The sequence below is a fragment of the Sus scrofa genome, chromosome 2, assembly GCF_054392235.1.
Source record: "Sus scrofa isolate SSC_HxYL_T2T_F1_AM1 chromosome 2, Sscrofa_HxYL_maternal_Yorkshire_Landrace_v2.0, whole genome shotgun sequence".
Lineage (NCBI taxonomy): Eukaryota > Metazoa > Chordata > Mammalia > Artiodactyla > Suidae > Sus > Sus scrofa.
In genome coordinates, this window is record NC_139384.1 from 100694495 (window position 1) to 100708553 (window position 14059).

At 35.3% G+C, this 14059-nt stretch overlaps 1 protein-coding gene across 20 annotated transcripts in view; it reads right to left on the reverse strand.

The window, feature by feature from the left end:
* The window catches only part of SSBP2 (single stranded DNA binding protein 2), a 312577-nt gene that overhangs the window by 262228 nt on the left and 36290 nt on the right, over positions 1-14059 (reverse strand). For 4 of the 20 annotated variants that reach the window (XM_085013947.1, XM_085013944.1, XM_085013948.1 and 1 more), the window contains one exon: positions 2526-2605. The exons of the other annotated variants lie outside the window; for them this stretch is intronic. In XM_085013947.1, coding sequence (XP_084870073.1) covers positions 2526-2569 — 44 coding nt within the window. In that variant the 5' untranslated portion in view covers positions 2570-2605. The remainder of the gene's footprint in view (positions 1-2525; positions 2606-14059) is intronic. 20 annotated transcript variants of the gene reach the window in all.

The following is a 14059-nucleotide window of genomic DNA, read 5'->3' on the forward strand; positions in this document are numbered from 1 at the left end:
AAATGTAATCCTCCAAGTTTCGAAAGGCTTTAAGATTTCTGAAGTAAAACAGAATAAATGGTGGTAAATTCAATTGGCCTGATTATTTCCAATCCAGCAGCAACTTTTACTTGCAGCCCTATAAGGGCACAGACAACTATGAGAATAAATGGAAGAAAAAAATCAACCCTAAATGAAGCTCTATTACAGCCCCCTGGGTTAGCTGGGTTCAGAACTGCAGGGATTCCTAAGGCTCATGTTGTCCCAGCTCCTGAGTCTCTCCACCTCTACCCCTCAACCCCATCGATGAAGCCAGAAAAAGTCAGAGGGATAAAGCAGGGGAAATACTTCCTAGAATAATGAAGTAAGGAAGACTCCACAGAAATACAGAAATGTTGAATATTTCTAAAGTCTTTGTATTTCACTGTCTATCCTTGATCAATCTGAACAAATCCTCTTCTTTATTAAGCATCTATGTGTCAAACACTGTGCTAAATGATTCCACTAAAGAAGTCTCAAACAAAAAGGAACTTTTTGACTAGGCTAATCTCATAAGCTCTTTTATTTTAATCACATCAAAACAAGTCCACCAAAACATAAAAGTACTTAAGGCAACAGACATCACTGTCACTTTTCTACCTTTTCTACTCTTTATTTACTTATTACTACATCATTATTTACTTCAGCAACTCTCAGAGCCTTTGACATTATGATATACATTATAAATCTCTAAAAAGAGATGTACCATTCTATTCTATAAACCTATTTGACCTCTGAACTCTTTTATCCTAGAATACCAATTTACATGTAATGAATGTTTCACAGAGGATTATAACTTAACCATATAATTAACAGAGATGATTAGAAACAAAGAATCATGAGAGTAATAAGACATACTTTGAAATAAATCACTATCAATTTTTTAATTAAAGAAAAAATTTTGTTGTATTAGAAGAGGACAAAAGTTATAGCTTCTTCCCATGACTCAATCCTACTTATACACAGGGCTTCCACTCAAAGCAATGAAAGCTCCAATACAGGATTCTGAAAATACAAAGTATATGAAGCTTGATGTCAATAAATTTTGAACAAAATGCAGGAATGCTATTTTTTACAAATATGCTTATCATTTCATACTTTCATCCAGACATTTGAGCATGAGCTCTCTGCTAGTGCTCAATCCCAGTGGAGAGAATCCTTATGTCACACGAACCAGATGCCAATTCAAACTGGGTCACTACATTTTTTTCTTTTTTTGTCCTTTTATTATAGAAAGGTACATAGGAATTTTTTTTTTTTTGTCTCTTTTCATTATGTCTCCTTAAACAGCTACATAGTATCTTCACAGCCTTTAGCCAACTAAGAGACCTGTGATGTACTCCAAGTTGCCATTAGAGTCTCATATTGAACCACTGGACAGCAAAGGAAATACGATTTCTCATGCTATGGCTAAACCTTAATATACTCTAGCTCTAATAACTAAGAGTAGATATTTACATATAGTCTCCACTGTTTACGACAAAAGACAAACTGGTCATTTTAATAAGGGATTTTTGTCTTCTCCCCCTTTTTCCTCACATATCTTATTCAGTATTCTTTGTGTGGTGGCTACTTTATTAAAGTGGTTCAATATTTAATTAAGGATTAAATGGTAAAGCAGTTTGCCCATTAAATTATAAAAACCTTCAGTGTTTACATAGCTCTTTAAAAATTAATTAAATAACTTAATAGAAGTTTAAAAATTAGATTTCGAAGTGAGCTTTGAGAACACACAAATTATTTTGATTGCTATTAAGCCATGACAAAATATATGCACCAGACATGACAGAACACACATGCAGTGCTAGCAACCCAGAAGGACCCCCAAAGCGCAGGCATCATCAGCCATTATCTGCACTGTCTGTCAGATGGACACTCAAAATTTGGCTATAGTGTGAGTGATTCCGTGGGGCAAGAGAAGCACTCCAGGTTATCTGAGGAGGCCTAGAGGGAAACACAACACATACTTCCAGGGAAAAAAGTCAAAATAATTATTTTAAAATTCAATCATTTAAATTACATTCCTCTCTTAACTGCTAAGCACTGAACCTAAGTCTTTGTGTTTATTTTTCTAGTAACAGAAAACACTGGATTTACTAATGTTTTCTCTTAAAAGAGGAAAAACCCAAAAAAGGCTTAATAAAGTCAGCTTATTTTAGATTATCTTTCAGTTTATTCTAAATAAATTTTGTTTTAATCTGCAGATCCAGAATTTGGTGCCAATATTTTCCTTCCATCTGCAGACAAATTCCACATTTTATTATATTTATTATATTTTCTTGTATAATAAATATACTGAGGTAGAGCTGAAAATATTTGCTACCTAAAATGAATAAATGCCAAGAGTACCTGGCTATGGAACTTTCCTGCTGCTTTAGTTTCTTTGACATGTCAACAGAAAACTGGGAACTGAGACAGTGAGAGAATACCCAAGCCAGGCAAAAAGCCAGCAATCTGAACCATGTGAAATGGTCACATGATCAAAGCAGCAATGGTATTTGTGTTACCTAAGCAATGAGGTGGTGGGTTGGTGATTCTCCTTCTTAGTCATCTGGTGCTCCTTTGTTCTCCTTTCCCAATCCTTCCACTGTGGTATATAATTAATGATGGCATGATTACAATTTGTGAAGGGTATGGAAGGCTTTCACTATCTCTAGTTCAATAACTCCTGTAAAAACTGTAATCTTACATATGCTTTCCCAGTTACCTACAAGTCTAATGAAATACCATCTCCATCTTCCATTTCTCTAACAAACCGCCAACTGTTCAGTTCTATCACTTATATTACATAAAAACCCATTGTCTTCCAAATTTGCACACACACACACACACACACACACACACACAATTTTGGAAATGCTGGGCTAAATTTAAATAAGTTTATTGCTGGACCACTCAGAACTTTTAAAGTGTTAGTCTGTATTGATTTATTGACATGAATGTGATATGCCACATTTTCCAATCTATTTGGCTGTAGAGATCATTTTTTAATAGAACACTTTCCATAGTACACACCTTGGAAAGCATTCATCCAAATTATTCAGTACAGAATATATATTATATATGTAGGTATAAAATATCTAAACAAATAGGTATAAACAAGTATGTATATTTATATGCCTGTATGTAAAGTATGTGCATTTATATACATATGAATATGAAGCAATTCTGAATATATTAATTTATTCACTCATCCATTTACACACCCATCCCACCAGTCATTCAACAGACAGCATACAGAGTATCTATATATGTGAACATTCTTGTGCTTAGTGCTATGGAAGGTAAATCTGAAAACATGTTTAATACATTTTCTATTATTGTCTTATTAATCTCCATACGAAATATTGCAGTTTTTAAAAGCCACTTAATATATTAAAATTCTTAAAGAATCTTTTAACAGAAAACAGTTGATCCCCCTTAGGAAATTATAAATGATAAACTAAGGAAACTTAATTCACCAAAGTGCTGTAATACTGAATGTCACAAATATAGTTTATATTTATTTTACAAAATTTTCCAGGAGCAAGTAAAATTAAACATAATCAACTGATTTTTAAGTCTAAAAAGTTAAAATGTGTGTAAAACTATAGTTCAAGTTTTAAAAGCCATAAACACATAAAGACAATTATATGTACCCTAGTTAGATTCAACTAATCAACAGTTGTGCAATACCAATTACTTAAAATCTCTGCCTTGAACTTCACGATTTTTTACGCCAAGCCTTCTTTCACCTCCCTTGTTTCATTCCTTTTATATTGCAAAACTATAAGAAATCTTCAAATTATTTTACCATAAATGCTTGCGTCAAGTAAAAATTAAAAACTGAAAGACATTTTAAATTGGACATATTGGGCACCCAATATACCCATGATTATTATGAGCTATACTTTAGAAACAACCTTACTTTTGTTTTAAACAAATATTACTTATAACTCCAGCTTCTACACTTTTGCTGGATCCTCCCTGTTCCTTTTCCCTTCATCTATGCAAGGTCAACAGTTTCCTAAAATTAATTCAATCCCCATTCAGTGCAGGTATTTTCAGATGATTCTTCCCTACAGGTATCTATCTCATCCATCTCAGGACTTACAGTAAGGACTTAAAGTCCACATCACTCATGGCATCTATTATGTTACAACTTATATTGTAACTTTATACTGTCACTTAACTTTTCATGTATTATGGATTTCCATCCATCTATACTGTAATCTTTCTGAAGGCAAGGAACATTTCTTTACCTTCTTTGAATCCTATACTACACCTTCAATAAAGTAAGCACACAGAATAATAAAGTTTCACAGCTGAATGTGCAAATCTCTCATTTTGCAGATAAAAAAAGGAAGCTTAGGAAAGTGAAATAACTTGCCCAAGATTATTCAGTCATTTGGAAACTGAATCAGGGTGAGAACCCAAGCGCATGGATCTAATCTAGTGTCCTCTGGTTTAGCCCATGTTAAAAGAAGTAACACATGCCCTGAAGTGCTAAAGTATACTTGTTCTCCTTCCAGTTTTGATAAGCATAAAAAGCCAAATGTGTGTATAACCAAGAACTTTGCACTGCCTCAAAATTACCATTCTCTTCAATATTAACCACTGGCCAATCCTGAGAATGATAATGATTATACATATAAGATGAAGGTGATCTGGTTAAATGTCTACTGTCCCAGAACAGAACATCCTTTATCTTGTGAACTTCTTCCTTTTAAAGCATGATACAACTAGGGGTTGGGGTGAACAGGATTCAGTTAAACTAAATAGGTTAATTGCCAAAGTTTTAGCTAAGCAGGAATTTATCTAAACAGTAAAGAGCTATTTGCCTTCCTCTGAATCTTACTGTGCAAGAAACCTTCTTACCATTTATTTATAGAATACCCTTTTAAAAAATAACTAGCTTCTTGATTGTCTGATTAATCTAAACTTTCCTTCAGAGCCTCTTCCATCATCTGCCTAAGTCCTCCAGAAAAGTGGGGCCATATAGATGCACAGGAGAACAGCTGGAGCATGAAGTGACAGATTTACTTTAAGAGATTAACCCCGAGAGAAGTACTTAGTTCTCAGTTAACTTTGTGTATTCTAACTTAAGAAAATCCCAGGGAAATAAAATTATAAACAGGGGTATTTCTACAAACTATTCATTAGATAACTCCATGGCTTTAAGAACCAGGACAAGGGATCGTTATGTCAAAAATGCCTTTCAATGGCATTAAAATAATGTCATCTGAGAGTTAACAGAGCGACAAAAATCAAATGAGTTTCTATTTAAAAAAAAAAAAAAAGTTCTCATCTCCCGTCACACTTCTTTTACTAAGAGGTTTAAGTGTGATTTAAATAGTTTCCAATGAAAAAAGATATGGTGGAATGCTAGCCCCCAATTACCTCAATGTAACTTTATTTTTATTTTTTATTTTTTGTCTTTTTGCTGTTTCTTGGGCCGCTTCCACGGTATATGGAGGTTCCCAGGCTAGGAGTCTAATCGGAGGTGTAGCCACCAGCCTACGCCAGAGCCACAGCAACACGGGATCCAAGCTGCGTCTGCAACCTACACCACAACTCATGGCAATGCCAGATCCTTAACCCACTGAGCAAGGCCAGAGGTCAAAGCCGCAACCTCATGGTTCCTAGTCAGATTCATTAACCACTGAGCCATGACGGGAACTCCAACGTGACTTTATTTGAAACATGGTTGTTATAGACAGAATTTGCTAAGATGAGGTCATACTACAGTAGGGTGAGCCCCTAATCCAATGTGACTGGTGTCCTCATAAAAAGAGTAAATTTGGATAGAGACATGCTTAGAGAGAAGAAGATGAGAAGAACCGCAGGAAGAAGACATAAAGAGGTCTGGACAGATTCTTCTTTCACAGCCCTCAGAAGAAACCAATCCTGTGAACAACATGATTTTGGACTTCTAGACTGCTGAACTATAAGAAGAGAAATTTCTGCTGTTTAAGCCACCCACTGCAGGATACTTTGTTTCAGCAGCCTTATCAAGTAACACAATAAGTAACAAGAAATAATTTGAAAGGTATCTGTAAGGTAAAGGTAAAAAAGCACTGAACTAGAAATTCAAAAGTTTTAAATGTATAACTTCTGGCATAAATCTCTGCCTCAGTTTCCTCACCTATTTCTCTTTCAGGTTGTTGCGAAGATAAGGCTTAATAACACATGTGAAAGTTCTTAAACAGTATAAAATGTTATCATCCAACATTTACAATTTACTTAATACATTTGGCTTTTAGGTAAGAAAAACAGCAAAGGTACAAAAAAGCTATCATTTTTTCCTCAGAAATGAGAGACTAATGACTTCAGATGTTAAAAGCTAAATCAAATACTCAGTGCACGTTAGAGAACATCATGGTCAATACTTCCTTATCTATTAATTTTTAAAACTGCAACCCCCCCACAAAAACAAACAAAACCCATCGAAAAACATTCGTAGCTCATACAATGATTAATTCATCTAACACCTGTTCTGTGTCTGCTATACTCCAGGAACTGGGTTCAATCTTAAAGATACAGAACTCAGAGACAGGGGTCCTGACTTCAAGGAGCTCCCTCTACAGCAAAGGAAATAGGAAGTAATTAAGCAAAAATTCAAATAAACTATGACAGAATTATGCACACAGAACAATAGAGCAGACACTTATTTGCACCTACATTTGAATACCATAGTGTTCAATTTTCTGGAACTGACAACGCTTTGCAGAGCATACATGTTAATGAAATAACTGAAAAGTTTTTCAATGTTTTTTAACTGCTGATCATTAAGAGAACTATGTTCCTCAGATTTTTTTAAAAGCTGGTTTAAACAAATATTATTTTTTCTTTAAATTTGCTGTATTTGTATTTTATCATTCTTTTGTGCTGGAGAAGAGAATTATAAAGCTAGGTAACTCGGTATTTTTTGTAAGAGAACACCAGAAAATTAATGTTTCGATCCTTCTTGAAAATCCTACTAAAATACACCCTCTCTTCCTCAACTATGTATGTGAGCTCTGTGTACCAATTAAAGCTGTCTTCGATGACTAAAGATTTTCCAAGTCCTTAGGAGTCAGCTGAGTATCAGTGAGCCAGGCATGGTTCTATAACCAAATACAGAACTGTGTACTGGGTTGATTTTTACCCCTAAGTGGAGGATAGCTGGGAGAGGCAGGGGCTAAAAATCAATACAATTAAATCCATTAGAAAAACACTTCTATTATAAATTGCTTTTATTTTTCTAAGGAAAAAAAAAAAAAGTAAAACAACTGATCCATTTCGAATCAAAGTTAAAGACTGACTATGAATAGTCTAGTCTAAGAGCCAAACTACCTAAGAGTGCAAAAGTAAGCATGAAATAGTAAAATGACTTAAAAAGTCTTTATCACCCTCTTTGTTTACTTATGTCAATAAGAACTTGAAAGCTATATTTGCAAAGGCTAAAACACAAAGCAGATAATCTCTGAATGGATAATTGAGTTGACACTATTAGGATCTGGGAGTTGCAAAGGCAGCAGAAGCAATGGCCCCCATTTTCTGGAAGTTTAAAATTCAATGAGCAAAGAACAAGTAAATTAAATAAATTGAAACAGAAGCAAATACATAATCAACCACAGCTATGCAAATAATTCTCTTTGCATTTTTTTCTTCTGCTCTTTCACCTTTCTTTTCCATTTTTATCCCCCTTCCCCTTTTCTGACTTCTCTTCTATACTGCAATTAAGCAAATACCTCTCAAATACAGTTTCCTTCATTTTCTCCACCACCATGTGCACATTCCTAGTAATTCCTTAATAATACCTTAATCACAATTCATATCAAATCTTAATCTAGCACATGATACATAAAATACAGACATATGAAAATGTAAGAAAGAAGGAAAAAGAGAAACCCTAGAAACTGGACATATTTATGCCTGATTTGATCTACAGAATTTAGGAATTAAATCATAAATGCAGAAAGAAATAGAGACTTCTAAAAGATCTGTGATTTCCAAGAATTTAATATAGAGGTTTTTTCCCTTTGTGAAAATGTTAAAACATTATCCACTTTTGTATAAGGAATTTTTTAATATGCCTTTATTTTAGAGTTGAAAAAGTTATAAAAATAATACAGTGAAAAGAAACATAAAACAGTCACCATAGCCAGAGGTTTAACACTTAGAGAATTATTCTTTTGTGTATGTTAGGAGTCAGTCAGTCCTAGATGCAGTTTTCCCTCAATTAAACATTTTAATTAAAAAATTAAAAATTCATCAGAAGAAAAATAAGCAGATATAAATTCTTAACAATTTTAGACTATTAATTCAAATATTCAACCAAACAGGCAGTTCTTATACAGTGTCCTCTAATTCAGCAAATTTACTCTTTATTAAATTAGAAAAGAAAAAATTTGAAGAAGATGAACTCTATGACAAGAATTCAAATTAAGAACACTGTGGGTTAAGATAAATAAATAAATAAAATAAACAAACAAACAAAAAACTCAAAAAACCTCCCCCTGATCCTAACTGTCATGAATTGAGTGGTAACTAGTTGTCCAACTATAACGGGATGTAAAAAGTGAACTAAATAATGGAGGTGGATGAATGAAGATTATCTAGTAGATACCTTGGGAGAAAAAAGGTGGTTTCTTCACAAAGGCAGTGTTTTCTGGTGTTTTACCCTTATTTCAATATGCCCTCACATCTTATATCACACTTCTCATCTAAATGAATCTCAAACAAGAATCTGTGCCATCAAGACTGGCACTGGCTAGTGTCACTAGCAATCAGAAGGAGGGAGATGGTGATGAGCTTTTAACATGATCAAGACCTATACAGTTAAGAAATTGAGTCAAATTTTTCTGTGGAATTGCTGAATCAACATTTATTCATCATCTCCTAGAAGCTAAAATATAATATGAGGGTTTAAGAGATGGAAATAAGACTAAAAGACCTGAATTAGAAAACAACCTCTCATTCTTAATTCCAATAGGAAACTAAAAAGCACATTTCCATAGAAACAAAATGTTGCCTCAAATATAATACGAATACATAAGAGCTAAGGGAATCCCAAGCATCAGTCCCACAAGAGTGAGTTGAAATAAATGATAGATGAATTCTAAAAAGAAGTGAGAGAGCTATGCTTAAATATATGAAAAAGGCAAAAATTTTCAGGGAAAAAAGTACATTACACTCGTGGATACAAGAATAAAAATCTGTTAATCAAGTAAAAAAATTAAATCTGATTCTAGGATTTGTTTATATAATTAGATTTTTTTAACAAATCACAAATAAATTCTAAAGAACAAAGTCAAGAAAATATATTTTTGAATGTACATCTGAATATGACTACATCTAATGCTCTTAAAATACATTTAATAACAATACAAATAAAAACTTGATTCTGCTTTCTTTCAGGCATAAACTGAAATAGTTAAGAGGGTGCAGAAACCTAAAGCAAGTTAAATTCTATAAAATTAGCTGTTTACTTACATCTTGATGCAGGAAGGGAATTAAATAACTAGGTGCTTGTCTTTAAGATTTTTCTTCCAACTCCTACTAAAACAGGAAACAAAAAGCCTGCCTGTTTTTAAACAACTAAACTCAGCTAACTGATTCTTCTCATAAATTCTCAAGTATCTGTTCCAAAGATTCTAAAATATGGATAATTCCCCTTTAAGATAATTAATATCTGAAATCTGAAAAGGGATACTTTCCTACAGTTTACCACTTTACCAGAAATTTACCATATGCTTGAATAACGGTATAATGAAGCAGGAGGTAGCCTTTGAAAAGAATGAATCAATGAAAGTCTGATAAAAGAGGATCATTAGAAACATAACCATTTGTGGGAGTTCCTGTTGTGGTTCAGTGGTAACAAAGCCAACTAGGATCCACAAGGATCCAGGTTTGATCCCTGGCCTCACCCACTGGGTTAAGGATCCAACATTGATGTGAGCTGTGGTATAGGTTGTGAGCTGTGGTATAGGTTGCATATGTGGCTTGGATCCCACGTTGTTGTGGCTGTGGTATAGGCCAACAGCTGCAGCTCCAATTTAACCCCTAGCCTGGGAATTTCCATATACCATGGGTGTGGCTCTAAAAAGATATATAAAGATATATACATATATATACATACACACACACACACATATATATATACACATTTGTATAAGGAGGGGAAAAGTAGAGCTTTTAGGACACGTCAGAAAATTCTAAGTAACAAATAACTTATCTTCAGATAAATCATCAAAAGGAAAGTATTTTTATGTCTGCAGACTATTTGAGATAAATAATGCATAAACAGATACATGACTTCTAGTGGACAAGTAAAATTGATTATTCTGCCTGATAGGAGAAAATTCAAATCTTTATCTCAAACAAGAGATAACCTCAATAGTACATGGAGGTAGGATAGCAAAACGGTTAAGAATGTGGGTTCTGGGGTGTTCCCTTTGGGACTCAGTGGTTAATGAACCCAACTAGGATCCATGAGGATTTGGATTTAGTCCCTGGCCTTGCTCAGTGGGTTAAGGATTCGGCACTGCCATGAGCTGTGGTGTAAGTAGCAGATGCAGTTTAGATCCCATGTGGCTGTGGCTGTGCCTGTGGCTGTGGCATAGGCCAGCGACTGTAGCTCTGATTTGACTCCTAGCCTGGGAACCTCCAAATGCTATGGGTGTGGCCCTAAAAAAAAACAAAAAAAGAATGTGTGTTCTGGAGCAGACTACTTAGATTCATACCTACCATATGATCCTGGAATCCCACTCCTGGGCATATTTCTGGAGATGACCCTAATTCAAAAAGATAAACACACCCCAATATTCACTGCAGCACTACAATAGCTAAGACATGGAAGCAACCTAAATGTCCATTGACTGATGAATGGATAAAGAAGATATGATACATATATACAATGGAATATTACTGAATCATGAAAAAGAATGAAATAATGCCATTTGAAGCAACATGGATGGCTCTAGAGATGTCACGCTAGGTGAAGTAAGGCAAATAAAGACAAGTATCATATGCTATCACTTATATGCAGAATCTAAAAAAAAAGATATAAATGAATTTATGTACAACACAAAAACAGACCCACAGACATAGAAAACAAACTTATGGTTACCAAAAAGGAAATGGGGGAGAGAGGTAAGTCAGGAATTTAGGATTAACAGATACACAGGTGCTGTACACCTGAACATTGTAAATGAACTCTACTTAATTTCTTTTTTTAAAAGAGTGTGCATTCTAGAGCCAGACTACCTAGATTCATCTTCTTACTCCTCCACTTCTAGTTTAGCTGTGATGACTATGGAAAAATTATATAATGTGTCTATGCCTCAGTGTCTTCATCTATAAAAAGGAAATAATAACAGTACCTTCTCCAAAAAGTTAGTCTGAAGTTTAAATATGTTAAGTGGAGAACTTAGGTAATGCGTGGCAATGCAACTGTAAGCTATTTAAGCTATTTTTATCATCACTCTTGCTATTATTAGAGCCTAATACAAAAATACCTATATTGAAGCTTCAGACATTACCTGTTGTAGCTATCATTAACCAATAGCTCTTCAAGTAAAATATCAGAAGTTATGACCTGAGTAAGTCATATTAAAAGGGGTTGACTATCAATTAGGAACATGCCTAAATCATCTACTACATGTGAGAAAAGGAAAAAGATCTTATCTTCAGAAAATTAAGATTTCAGATTTATGATAAAGATAGTGGGCTGAACACTCTCCCACCAAATGACAGCAAAGGTTTTTTTTTTTGTTTTTTTTTTTGGTCTTTTTGTCTTTTGTTGTTGTTGTTGTTGCTATTTCTTGGGCTGCTCTCACGGCATATGGAGATTCCCAGGCTAGGGGTCCAATCGGAGCTGTAGCCACCGGCCTACGCCAGAGCCACAGCAACGCGGGATCCGAGCCGCGTCTGCAACCTACACCACAGCTCACGGCAACGCCGGATCGTTAACCCACTGAGCAAGGGCAGGGACTGAACCCGCAACCTCATGGTTCCCAGTCGGATTCGTTAACCACTGCGCCACAACGGGAACTCCCAAAGTTTTTTTTTTTTTTAAAAAAAAGGCTTAAATTTACAAGGGCATAGAGTCCAGGATATGAGACAACAATAACAAAATTATAGTAAATGTCTTTTCAGATCTAAGAAATCTGAATACTAAGCAGGCAAAAATGGAAAGGAAGAACAACTCAATTCACATGACAGAATCTCCAAAAGACAAAGAAGGATTATGAACAGGTTAAAAATCTGCTTGAAAAGCTGTCAGCTTCCCAATTCCCCATTTCACCTCTCCATAACACCAGTTAGGTTAACGCTCCTCCCTACCCCTACAGAACACTGGAGGCTTATTTTCTGGAGGAGACTGTTAAATGGTCTCATTATTACTGGATGACATAAGGCAAGTTTAGATCATACATATCACACACACACACACACACACACACATGAGAGAGAGCAGGAGATGTTAGAATAGAAAGAAAATTTATGTGTTCCTTCCCCAATTTGGTTTTCAAAACACTAAAGGCAGGCTATGACCTCCAGTCAGGTACTAAAAAGTCTTCTTTGGGCAATCTAAGCAGCCTAAAACAAAATACCTAAAAAAATGGACATCAGAGATTCTCCGACTGAACAGCTCTGTCAAGTTACCATCAAAGACTACAGAGTGATATTTATAAGTCTACAAGCCTCATCCAGAGACAAAGAACTAGTGGTCAAGAGAACACTTTTTAGAATGTGTAAGTGAACAAATTAGCCAAGGATCACCGCACATGTAAGGAGAGCTTAAACAAGATGGAGACCAAAGTAAGCAAACAAAAAATATGTAAAGAGAAGAAAATTTCTTAAAACTATCATTGATAACCTTCAAAGAGATAAAACAGTATAAGTCTCAATGAAACAAGAACAGGACAGTATTTTTAAAATGCAGCAGTCTAGTAACAGGAAAATTTTTTAAATCTACAGATGGTTGGAGTTCCCGTCGTGGCTCAGTGGTTAACGAATCCGACTAGGAACCATGAGGTTGCGGGTTTGGTCCCTGCCCTTGTTCAGTGGGTTAAGGATCCGGCGTTGCCCTGAGCTGTGGCGTAGATTGCAGACGCGAAGCGGATCTCTCGTTGCTGTGGCTCTGGCATAGGCCGGCAGCTACAGCTCCAATTCGACCCCTAGCCTGGGAACCTCCACATGCCGCGAGAGTGGCCCAAGAAATGGCAAAAAGACATAAAAAAAAAAAAAAAAAAAAAAAAAAACTACAGATGGTTGGAAGATAACTGAAGAAACCTCCCAATAAAACAAACCCCAAATGAAAGATGTGAAAAGCAACTGAAGGGAAAAGATAAAATAATTGGAGACCAGTCCAAGTTCTGACAACATCCAAAGAAAATAGGAATTCTAAAAAGAGAGAGAATAAGAGAATTGAGGAAAGGAAATAAAAAAAACCTAACTCAATAAAACTGCCCCGGAATAGGGCCTGATTTTCTAAATACTCAGGATGCTGCTGAACAATGTCCTCCATCCACCACAGGAAGACTCAACCAAGAGGAAATCAGGTAATGCGGGATCCAATGTAAGAAAGAAGCAAAAGGAATCCTTAGGATGATGGAGATGGCGGGAAAGGAAGGGTCTAGGATAACAACTATCAAAAAGACCAGGAGAATAGCCAGCATAGATTAGAACAGGCCAAAGAGATTGAGATCTAAATCCTCAAGAAAATAAAAGGAATAAAATAATTAAGAGGCTATTTACACAACAAGGTAGAATGTGGGGATAAATTAATAAGTGCAGGGAAAATTGAGCTACCTTTTAACGCATTCCAGGAACAAAACTGTATAGAAGAAAGAGTAATCATAAACTACTACTACAAGGCAGAGCTATGAAAAGTGATAATAATGAAAACAGTAAATACTCCTCTAACCAAAATTAGAATAAGTAATGAGAGGACAGGGAGTTCCCTTCGTGGCTCAGCGGAAACGAATCTGACTAGCATCCATGAGGATGCAGGTTCGATCCCTGGCCTTGCTCAGTGGGTTAAGGATCTGGTGTTGCCATGAGCTGTGGTGTAGGT